Raw genomic sequence first — 11,869 nt, 5'->3', positions numbered from 1 at the left:
TCAAGCGATCCTCCTGCCTCAGCCTCCCGAGCAGCTGGGACTACAGGCATGCGCCACCACGCCCGGCTAATTTTTTCTATATGTATATATACGTTTTTTTAGCTGTCCAGATAATTTCTTTCTGTTTTTAGTAGAGACTGGGTCTCGCTTTTGCTGGTCTCGAACTTCTGACCTTGAGTGATCCACCCCCCTCAGCCTCCCAGAGTGCTAGGAAAAAGACTATTTTTAAGGCAACGATTCTTGAGAAGAATATGCGCCAAAATTTTAATAGTACTATTTATCTTTTAGAGGGTGAGGTTAAGTGCATTTTTGTGTGTATGATTGTCTATAGTTTTTTTTCTACAATGAACATGAATTATAATTTTTAATTACACAATTTAGATTATAAGTTATAACATCAATTGCATGTACTTGAAATTCCGTTTTCCTCAATATTCACTGAATAAATGAGAGCACAGAGAAAGCAGTGCACACCCACCAGGTACAGCGCGTCCCCATATGACGTGTTGTTTACAGGCGACAGAGAGAAAAAAACCTAAGTCCGAGCCAGGGATGGGAGCATGGCCGCGGGGCTCAAGTTCACCACCCACTGGCCGTGAGAGCCGTCCCCCATCTGTAGGACGGAATCATGAAATGGAAAGGACTCTACCCTAGAGCGTCGCGACAGATTAAGAAGGTCGTGTGATGTACATAAAGCTACTTAACGCAAGGTCTCAGACAGGCTAGGACCCTGGCAGCATTTCTTCATAAAGACAGTAAAGAGAACACAAATATGGTATGCACTCTGCAAACAAACAAACAAAAAAATGCAACACTTAAGTTTTCTATTTTATTTAAGAAAATATTTATTCTGTGAGCTGCGGAGACCTGGCTGTGGTCCCAGCACCTCCGAGAGGATAGGACTGGCTGCCCCCTCCCAGGCCCCCTTCCCCTCTGAGCACTCAAATCCACAAGCAGCTTCCAAAGACATGCGACGCATTAGCACCCTACGAAAAGAGATTAGAGGAATATTTATTTTTAAGTTCAGAGATAAGAGCTAAGCATTATTTTCCTGGGGCTTTTAAGACCATCTTTGATTACAATATGAAAGCTTAATTCAAGATATGATTTTCTCTTATTTGAAACGATGGCTATTTGTTTTTTTAATTCTTTTTATTGTTAAAAAAAAAAAAGTCCTTTAAAAAGCCCCAGGCTGCGAGCAGCTTCACCACAAGAGGCCATTCACCGCTTCTTGCTCTGGGTGTCGCTGTGGTTCACAGCTGCTCTGCTGGAGGAGGCACCCGCAGAAAGATGGTGCCCCCCAGGGGCCACGCCAGGCCCTCGGCGCCCCCCCCCCACGCCCGCCCACTGCCAGGCCGGTGTGGGCGTGGGCTTTTGTCCCAGCTACTGTGGAAGTCACCAGGCACTTGGTGACTGAATTTTCTGTGAATCAACATTATACGGCAACAGTGCTCCTTTCTTCTTCCCTAACGTAGTTTGCGTTGGAATTTTGCTATTGATTAGAGAAAGGCTCTCGCTGGTGGTGGGCTTTAAGGTCATAAAACTGTTGAGCTTCGCATTCTGAAAACCTGAGCATTTTCTAACATGATTTAAAAAGAAAAATAAAAGTCCCCGATCATCCTCTACGTTGATCTGCTCGGCACAACCAGGCCAGCCTGAGTGGAAGCACTTTATAGACGTTCACTCCTCGAGTCCCGGCACACGCGTGCGGGAGGTGCTGCCCTGGTCCCGTGTTTGCACGGAGGACCCACACCGAGGCCCGGATGCACCACGGCCACCACTTGACCTCGCGAGGGTTTGACCTGCTGCCCGGGAAGTTTCCAGAGGAGGCGCAGGTTCCTGATAAAAGGTATGGGCTTGGAATAAAGAATTTTCCCACCAAAACACGTGATAATAGCTGACAGGATGTTATTCAGCCACTGAAAATGACAGTTACGAAATACTCATGAAATAAAAACTTTAAAGCAGGACATAAAAATGTACACTCAAAAAATATATTTATCCAATGGCTGTGATGATGTAGAAAATGGGATTTAAAAAACCAGAAAAATGATGACCCAAAACACAAGCGCCAGGTGCCAGGGTGCCAGGGAGAAGCCAGATTAGTTTCTGCTTCTTCTTCCTTTATTTTCAAGGGCGTTTTTAAGTGCATAGTTTTACTTGATAATGGGGAGAGTATAACTAAAATATCACCAAACGTCAGAAAAGACCCCAGGCCACTGCCCCATCTTTCCTTGTCATAAAAGCTACCTGACTAGAAAGTCACGTGGGATTGCCATGGTGTCATTTAAACCATGGCTGTCCACACCAGTGTCCAGGGCCACACCGCGGCTGCCCGCCAAGGAAACAGAGCCTCGCTCCCCATCCCGCAAGACCCCGCCGAGACAGCCTGCAGCGGCCTCCTCAGCGCCTCCCAAGCTCCCAGGGCCTTGCTGCAGACACCCTGGGAAACCTTCTGGGTGAAACATCACTGGCAGTGAACTGTGGGGAGCTCCACTTTCTCTCGGCCCCAGTGAGCTCCAGCCAGGGGACATCGGCCGCAGACGGGGCGGGTGGGCACTGGCCCTGGGACCGCCAGGCCCAGGGGACCCAGCGTGGATCTACGGGCAGGCAGAGAGGCCAGGCCACACCTGCTGGCAGGACGGGGGCGAGGGGCGCCCCAGGGAGCACTCGGCAGGTGCAGACAGGCATGTGGTTCGGTGGTAGAAGGCCGGCCTCAAGCAAGCTTTGTGTTTTGTTTTTTTTAAATCCTAAATGTATCCTCTAAAACAGGAAGTCCTCCACTCTTTAACCCTGTCCCACCTCTGCTTTGGGCTGGTTAAGGTGTGCACTAAAGGAATCCGGATGCCAAAGCCGGTGCCCTCCGGCACCACCGGCTCCACTGCCCGGAGCGTGAGAGCCTCAGCAGGACGCCCGAGTGCAGGGGGGACGTGGCGGGCGCAGGCACATGGGCCCAGGCTCGCAACAGAGCCTCATCTTTCTCCCCCAGAAGCTCTCACCCCAGCCCACATCCAGCGGCCAGAGTTTCAAGGCTCCAAAAGCACCGAGTCCTCGGCGAGAGCCTCGAGGCACCACAACCCACCAGGGACACGGCTGCCGGGAAGATCCCTTACCTGCAGGAGCGGGTGGCGGCAGCTCCCGCTGGTCCATGCCACCGCCTCCGAAGCCACTGTCCTCGGCTGCCGGGAGAAGGGGCCCTGCAAAGACCGGAGCTCGCTGGGCACGTCTCGGGAGGATGGGCGTTCACTCCACGCGCTCGGGGCTCTCTGCGGCAACCCTGAGGAAAGGAAAGGAAAGGGTTAACCGTCATTAACAGCTGTGATGAGAGGAGCAGCCACCTATCAGTGCAGATACTTGTACATCTCCCTCGAAATAACACTCAGAACAAGACAAAGAGTTCTCAGTGCTGGCTGCAGTTCACCTTGAATTGTAGCCAGCAGTTTATTTTGCAACTTGGATTCACCAATCGGACCCTCCCAGCCCAAGGCAGGCTGCAATTCCTCGCTCAATTTCACGCCACATCCTAAGGGGAGAAGTCAGCACAGAAACGCTTTTTCTTCTTCTTCCTTCAACTAAAACTTCTTGCAGTTTTGACTAAAGCCTTGCTCAGGATTAAGAACCGAGCTGACTGTGTACCTAACTTCCGGGGTCTCGGCCAGATCTCCACATGCCTGTTTTTCCTTCGTTTCTGGTCTAAACGCCTTGTTTCCCTACGTGCTAACAGAAAACCGAGCTTGCGCGTAAGCCCGACGCCGTTGAGTCGTGAGAGGCGGGTTCCTAGCACTCGAGGAGGCTGCGTCCTGTTAACCAACCTCATTCGACCTGTGCGGACACCACAGAACACCTGCCCGGGCTCCCCCAGCACCGTCAGAGAGACGCAAACTCTGCGCAGGGAACCTTCCGGCTGCCTCGGCCCCAGCACCAGGCCCGGGCCCCCAGGTCGAGGACGAGGACGCAGCACCTCGTGGGCAGTGATGGCCCGCGTGTCCCCCCACGCCGGCACCTCCTCTGCCCCGCCGGCCCACGCCCCGGCCGATTGCAGGCCTGTGTGCTCTCCAGCCAGAGGGCAGCGGCAGGTGCTTGCGACACACCTGGGACGCTCGCTCAGCCCAGGGGTTCTCACCTACGTCACAGGACTGACCGCTTGTCCTGGCACTTTCAGGGCAAAAGAAGCAAACGTTGCTCCCAACTTCAGATGCGCTGCCTGTTAGCGGCCGGGAGGCAGCGGGACCCTGTCTGCCAAGCTCCGGTGCCCCTCCCCTTTCTCAGCCGCTTCCTCCCACCTGGGCAGCCTGCACCGACCGGCACCACTCTGCATCTCGCAGGCGCAGGTCCGGTCTCACCCGCAGGCACGCAGGCGGCTCCGCCTGCGCTGACCCTCGCCTTTGCTAATCACCATCACGACCCTGGGAGTGGGTCCTGTCACTATTTCCAAGTGAAGAAACTACACTGGGAAGATGTAAGACAAGCACCAGGCTACACCCGAGGGCAGGAGTCCGGCGTCAGAGCCGAGAGCCCAGACCAGGGTTCAGGCTCTTCCACCCGAAGCCGGGAGACCCCGCAAGCTCCGTCCTCTCTGCCTGGGACGTGTGGACAGCGGCGGCCTCTCTTGAGGTGCTGTGGCCAGGTGGACGGTCTAGGCCACGAGAACGGCGCCCAGCGCAGGGACGGCCCACCGTGGCCACGCCCTCCACGCCCAGGGCTTCCGTGTAATGGACGCTCAGTGGCACCAACCGGCGAGGCAGAGCCGCTCATCCTCCCAGAGAAAACGGTGGCTCGGTTTCCCATTTCAGACAGACGTGCTTGGACGAGGACAGTCAACGCGGGGACGACGCGCGGAAGGAACCTCAGGGAGAAAGTGCAGCGACCTCGGTGCCAGCGGTCTGATCCCGCGGGCAGGGATGCGGACGGCCCTGGCTCTAGACCCGACAGCAAAGCGGAAAATGACCGTTTCAGCCGCGGTGACAAATCCGCAGGCAGCACCTGCTGTGCGGGAGAGCTGCGCAGGTTCCACCAAGGAATACACACGTCCTGGCCCGAGGCGGGCCCCGTGGGGCGCTATGCGGGGACTGCCCCGCAGAGGCGTGGGGCGGGCAGGCGCGGAGAGGCTGCCGGAAGGAGAGGGCAGGCCCAGAAGATCCAGGCGGCCTCGGGAGATGGGAGGGGAGCACTTTCCGCTGCTACGTCATCTCCCAGCAAAGAGGATAAAAAACGCTGGGGCGCATAATTAGGGACCCTTGAAGAGTTTAGGTTAATTTCACCTCCAGACGAATTCTGCATCCGTGTTGCTGGAGGTGTGGCCGACGCCGGCGGGAGCACGGACCCCAACAGGCGTGGGCCGCACCCCACAGCGGGTGCCGCCTGCAGCTGGTCCAGCCCGGGGCAGCGAGACCTCAGGGGCAGGACAGATGAGGACCACAAGCAAATGGCCTCGAACTCCGCAGCCTCGAGGGGACCTATGACGGGCAGAGGCAGCTGCCCTGCGCCCCGTGGGCTCGCTCCACGGTCCTGTGCCACGGCCGTGCTGCTTCCCTTTCTCAGCAGCTGACGAAACTGAGTTCAAAGGGATTCGATTACTTGCTCAACGTTAGTAAGTAACGGAGCTCAGAGCAGCCAGAGGCGAGTTCCTGGGCTTTCGAGAAAAGCAAAACTTTCCTGCTGCACTCGCTTTGCACAATCTCGGAACACACCGTCTGTGACGTCAGCCAGTAGCAAGGGCCAAAAACAGATATCCTTCCTGTCAGCAGACACAGCTGGTCACTCCTGCCTGGAGTTTGTTCGGGAGCACGTCCAAACACACCAGCACGTCCTGTCCGACAGCCGCACGGCCTTCTTGTCTTAACAGAATTCTGCTTCTTCAGGTCTCATTGTTTATTCATTCCCGGTTTTCTTAAACACGTTGCATGAATCTCATTAATGCTATTTGCTCCTCTACTTAAAATGCGTAAGAATAGAGTCACACCAATTTCTCGTTTTCCCTCTGATAACGTTAGGACAAAATGCAAGACAAATAAGCCCGAGCTCAACTCCGACGCCTGCTCCGTTCCAGTCACAGCGGCCGGCGCTCACGCAGCTCCCACGGGGCCCTGGGCGTCTCGGCCCACTGGACCCCAACCTCCAGCTGCGGACCAAGCACCGGCCCTGTGCGGTGGAGGGCGCCGCGGCCGGGCCCCAGCAAGCCCGTGGTTCGTGGCTGGTGAGTGTCCTCACCAGGAGGCGCATGTCAGGCAGCGACAGACACCCTGGAGCTTTTCCCTTTGAAAACTGGTGCTCGGGCAAAACTGCGGCCCTGAGAAGGAGACGCGCTATGGGCGGACACGGAAACTGTGACTTCGTGACTTTGTTTCTGTACTTGGCGGAGGCCGCGTCTCAGTTGACAGACACATGCACACGCCTCCCCCTGCGGCCTGCTCACCCCCCACGGACGTGCTCTGAGATCCAAGCTCAAAGGCTCAGGAGAGTCTGCACCCCTGGAACCTGCCGGCAGCACCAGATCACCCCACGCCCTCGAGTCCAGGTGGCTCTAGAACCCCGTCCTCTCTGTGCAACCCTCCTGGGTGCCAGACGCCTCCCCATTGCCTCATCTGGACTCCGCAGGCTGCGTTTCCAGTGGAGGGCTGGGCAGGGCTCGCCCTGCTACGTCGCAGGGACACTGACCTGGGGGCACGGCCCGAGACTCACGTCCAAAGCACGCTCTTCCCGTCAGCGTGCAGCATGGAATAATGCCAGCCTGGGCTGCCGGGCTTTGCTTTCATTATTGCCGTCATTTTCCAATTTAAGCATCTTAATGACAGATTTCATTGTGCCTTTGGATTGTGGTTTTAAACAAAAAGATGACGCAAAGGAGGAGCCCAGGCACTGAGCCCTGGAGGACTGCTTCGCAGGGAGTGCTCAGACAGCCCCGCTCCGCACGACTGTTCACAGAGCGCCGGCGTGGCCACCGGGCTCCCCACGTCGCCGTTGCCGGCCCTCTCGCGGGAGCACCTGCTTCTTGACGGCGTCTTTCCCCACCTCCAGGGGGCACGGAGGGCTGGGAAGGACCCCGGTCTCCCGGACGGGGGGCAGACGTGGCGGCCGAGGTCCTCTGTCCTGGGCAGACGTGTAAGAGGGAGCAGAGGGCGGGAGCCTGGCCACGGAGCCCATCCGTCCAGACTGCGCTCTGGCCCGCGTGTCCCAGCGAGACCCGCTCGGGAGCCATCTGTGCCTCTGCGCTCCCAGCTGCAGAGCTGAGACGGGGACGGCCCCGCCCGCACGGCTGCCAGGGGCCTAAGTGACTCGGTTTCCGTGAAGTGACCGGGCAGGGCCGGCAGGGAGCGCTGCTCCAGGCCACGGGGTGTCCCGCTCAGCCGAGGTGGCACACGGGCCTCGTGCCTCCTGGACCTCGTGGGGCCCCCACACCTGCCCCTCCAGCCTGAACGGTCCTGCAGAGGCGAGGGGCGGCGAGCTGAGCCACCCACGTCTCCAGGCCACGCCCCAGACTGAGCCGCCTCGGGACGCAGCAGCGCCCTGCCGCTCGGAGCGTCAGCGGCAGACCCGCGTGGCCACTGAGACTCAGGGCCCCTGCCCGGCACCTCCCACCCAAGGGAGGGGGCCCAGGACAGAACCCTGGCAGACCCCTGGGGACAGGGGCTGGGTGCTGAGCGGTCGGTGTCTGAGGCTGCAGCCTCTGACGTGGGACCGACTTCACATCCAGGTGGCTGCCCCGGCCTGGCCTTGTCCCCCCGGCGGGTGGGGACAGGCCGATCCACAGGAGGGCCCAGGGGCATGGCGGGTGTCCTCACTCGGAGCCCCAGGGCTGTGGCAAGGTGACGGGGGGCAGTGGGCGCAGTGGCAGCCGCTGAAGGCCCTGGGCTGAGACTGCTCGAGGGCAGGAGCCCGAGACCCTCCACGCAGCCGCGTGGGCAGTGCCGCCCCATCCCCTGCACCCCCGCGCATCCCCAGACCCGGCGCCCCAGACCTAATCAGGAGGACCCCTACCCCCGGTTTTCGAAGGCCCAACTGAGATGCCTGTCCCCACCCCCACCGACACTCGGCAGGCTCCCGGGGACCACCCTGTCCCCAACCCTGTGAAGGTTCCCACAAAAAGTGAGGCCAACCAGGGCATCTGTCCCCCCAACTCCAACTCTAAGGTCCTAGGGTACCGTCCATCCTATTCCTGACCCAGGACCAGTGCCCAACATGGCCCCATAAAGAATAGGAAAAAGCTACCTGCTGTGTGTCAGGTCATCTTATTAAAATACAAGTGTATCAGGTCCACAGTGTGCGGGTACCCAAAATGTGCAGTGCACGACCTGAACAACAGTGCTTGCCAGTGAGCAACTAAAGACCCCACCCTCCCCATCAAATCAAACTTTGCCCTCATGGTCCTAACTCACTGACGGATCCTGTCACACAGATCGCCCCCTCCATGGCCAATGTCACTCTGACCCCCATGGTGTTCTGTCACTGCCCTCCCATGCTTCCTTTCACAGGGACACTCCGTGGTGTCTGTCACACTCTTGTCTTGCTGACGTGAAATCTGCACCCCATCTACTCCAGCACTCCAGCCACTGGCCTCCCTGCTGCTTCTTGGACATGCCCGGCCCTCTCCTGCCTCTGGGCCTTTGCATGTGCTGTTGTTCTAACCGGCAAGCTCTTCAAGGGACACTGGCTCAGCTGGCACCCTCACCTCCTGGCACCTCACCCCATCACACTCTCCTTTGGGCCTCACTGGCCACCTGTTTACACTGTCAGCCCCCCTCCCCTCCCCTCCCAGCCCTGCCTCCTGCTCCGTTTCTCTGGGCACCTCTGGTCACCTGCTTTTACGTGTTTATTCTCCCCCCACACAGGGGGCCATCAGCCCCGCAGGAGCAGGAAGTTTGGGCCACACTGTGGGTGCCTGGTCCTGGGACGTAAGAGCACTTGGTACTGAGCACCTAGCTGGTGTTCGCTGGATGCCTATCCCTGAATCGATCATTTCCATATTTGTCAGAGCCTTGGCACTGCCTGTCATGTGACCGCAGGCACCTTTACCCTTTGTGAAAAGTTTATCTGTTTAAAAGGACGAGAACTTGGTTTAAAAACCATGAGAACCAAATGGCACCAAACCTGTGTGATCAGGGAGCGGCGGCCGGGGCTGGGTGGGGGCACACACAGGACAAGGGCGCCCACCCAGACCCCGCCCGAGCCGCAGGGGCAGAGGAGCCATCTGCGAAATGCACCATGTACAAAGCTGGAAATATTCTGTGATCACAGGTGCGTGTGCACAACTTCCCTCCCGTCCCTCTGTCTAAAAGTCACCGGGCGTCCTCGTCCTCCGCTGTGGTGCCTCTGCAGACGCAGCGGAGCGCGGGCGCGGCTCTTCCCGGCAAGCTCGGCTGTGTCCGAGCTCCAGCCCTCGGCTGTTGGCAGAGAACCACTGCAGCGATCGCACAGGCTGGAAAGCATAAGACTCTCCTCCTTGCTGCAACCACCTATGATTAGTTTTCCAAATATTTTGCCTGGCAAAACGCTCCACCTTTCATTCCTTCCCATTAAATCACTGAGAGACGTGCGTGTCTAAACGCTACTCCGGGAGCGAGGGCCTGCCCTGTCCCCACAGGATCCCTGAGGCTTTGCGGCACCTTTTTGCGCCACAGACCCTGCATTCAGACCATAAATGGAGACCCGCGTCCCTGCACAGCCCTTGGAACCTGACCCTGAGTTCAGATTTCAGCTCCACGTGGAAGGTGCCCTGTTCTCCGCAACACAGGACGAGAGCGTCCGGGGTGGGGGAACTGTCTTCCACAGGCTCCGCAAGGAGTGCCTCCGCGGGCTGAGTGTGCAAGCCCGCACACGACAGAGGTCGCAGCTTCTGCAGGGAGCAGGCGGCGGCTGGATGCGGCGCAGAGCGGCTAGTGTGGGCTGCTTCCCACTGAGCTGCCGAGCTGGAGGACAAAGCATGAATCAACTTTCTTATCACTTCTGCAGGAAAGGGCTGCCCAGCGCCAGGAGCCAGCTGGCTGGGCCCACACGGCGCCCACAGCAACATACCCTGGTTGGAGCCAACTGACCCGGCCAGGCTCAGACCTGCACACACCGTAGGAAAAAGACCCGCCGAATTCCTTCCATTCTAGCTCAATGCTTCTCACTCTGAGTTTCTGAGACAGGATCATCATTAGCTCTGGCAGCCCCCGGGCTGTGTCTACACCGGCCCACACAGGTGTCCTATCCGACAACTCCATTCACACCCTAATTTTCAAGCTGTTTTAGAGCTACTGTTGCCGCAAGGTGGAGCACGGCGGGGTGAGGTCCTGCAGCCCTGACTGCCCATGTCCTTGCAAAGACCAGAGCCTTCGACGCACACCTTGAAACTTCCACTCCAGTATGCACTGAATACCGCTTCTGCCGGTAAACACATAATCAGAAACCATGCTGAAATCACGACCCTATTTTCCTTTCAGAAAAAATAAAGCAAATGATACAATAACACAGTAAATGTGCAGGGCACATTTTTATCAAAATATAATTCCTTGGCCTTTCTTGTAGAGTCAGCTCTTAGTTGTCCACACTAATGAGAGACTGCAGAAGTTCGAAAAGCGTGCATATATTTGAAGTTTTCCTTTTGGTATCTATGTTTCTAAGGGAATATCCACACTGCTTTCTTAAAAAAATAAAAGTGACATCCAAGAGTAGCGTTCTGCCTCCCAACAGCTGGGCGACGTGCCACTGGCCCGTGACAGAAACAAAGAACGTGAGCTCGCACGTGAAGGGAAGGCCGAGACTTGGAGGACCGTGGCGCACCTGCCTTGGACAGCGCCCTTGCTGTTCGTAGTTACCGACAGAGAGCGCGTTCGCGCACTGCAACCATTTCTTCTGTTCTCTTCACAAAATCCCCAGTTCCGGAGACCCAGGTGCCTAACTGTCACCAAGATTTGGAGCCTCAAAAGGGCGGAGCAGGACACCAGCACCTTTGGCAAGGCTGACGCAGCCAGGCTGCTTCTACGTGGGCACGTCACGCGGCTCTGCACGCGGGCCTGACCGCACACGCCCCACCAGCCCTCACACAGGCCACCGCACAGTGACAGCCTTTGAGACCGCGTTTCGCTTTATAAATCATTTCTCATATCAGGAGATGACTCGTGGGAGAGGAGAAAAACTTTAAACCGAGATAATTTTTTAAATATTTTATAATATCTCTTTCATACTGTTCAATAAAAGTAAAAAGTATCCATATCCCATAGACAGCACTCTCCACTGGCAGGGGCACATACTCCAACGACAAAGAAAACCAGGAAATGACAATGACGGAAGGGAAAGAATAACACTGGCATTGTTAAAAATGGTCTTTTTTTTTGTAGAGACAGGGTCTTGCTCTGTTGCCCTGGCTAGAGTGCAGTGGCGTCATCATAGCTCACTGCAACCTCGAAACAATCCTCCTGTCTCAGCCTTCTGAGTAGCTGGGACTACAGGCTCGTGCCACCATGCCCAGCTAATTTTTCTATTTTTAGTAGAGACGGGGTCTCACTGTTGCTCAGGCTGGTCTCGAACTCCTGAGCTGTACCGATCCTCCAACCTCGGCCTCCCAGAGTGCTGGGATTACAGGCCTGAGCCACCGCGCCCGGCCTAAAAATGATCCTTTTTATAATCAACATTGTGCAAATTTACACACAAAAACAAAGAAAAAAAGAAGCACAAACAAGTTTGCAGGCCTGGCAACCTTGAAAAGGCTGAACTGGAGTCTGGAGGCAGGTGTGTGTCGGCGGGGCTGGCGGCGGGGCCTTCTCCCAGGGCACCCACGTCCCACAGGTAGCCCTGCCTCTCTCCAGATGGACCCGGGGCCGTGGCCCCTTCTAGCTCAGATGGGACCCGGGGCATCCCCAGCAAGCAGCCACACCTTGCTTGCCCACCC

General features: G+C 57.1%; 1 protein-coding gene across 1 annotated transcript in view; it reads right to left on the bottom strand.

Annotated features, from left to right (window-relative positions):
- Window positions 1-3,150, bottom strand: part of ARHGEF10 (Rho guanine nucleotide exchange factor (GEF) 10) — a 75,353-nt gene extending 72,203 nt beyond the window's left edge. The window contains exon 1 of the mRNA XM_012645865.1: window positions 3,114-3,150. Coding sequence (XP_012501319.1) covers window positions 3,114-3,150 — 37 coding nt within the window. The remainder of the gene's footprint in view (window positions 1-3,113) is intronic.
- Between the last annotated feature and the right edge of the window lie 8,719 nt (window positions 3,151-11,869).

The sequence above is a fragment of the Propithecus coquereli genome, unplaced genomic scaffold (assembly GCF_000956105.1).
Source record: "Propithecus coquereli isolate 6110/MARCELLA unplaced genomic scaffold, Pcoq_1.0 Scaffold238, whole genome shotgun sequence".
Classification (NCBI taxonomy): Eukaryota; Metazoa; Chordata; class Mammalia; order Primates; family Indriidae; genus Propithecus; species Propithecus coquereli.
Note: the sequence above shows the minus strand (reverse complement) of the source record. Positions and strands in the feature narration are given on the sequence as shown.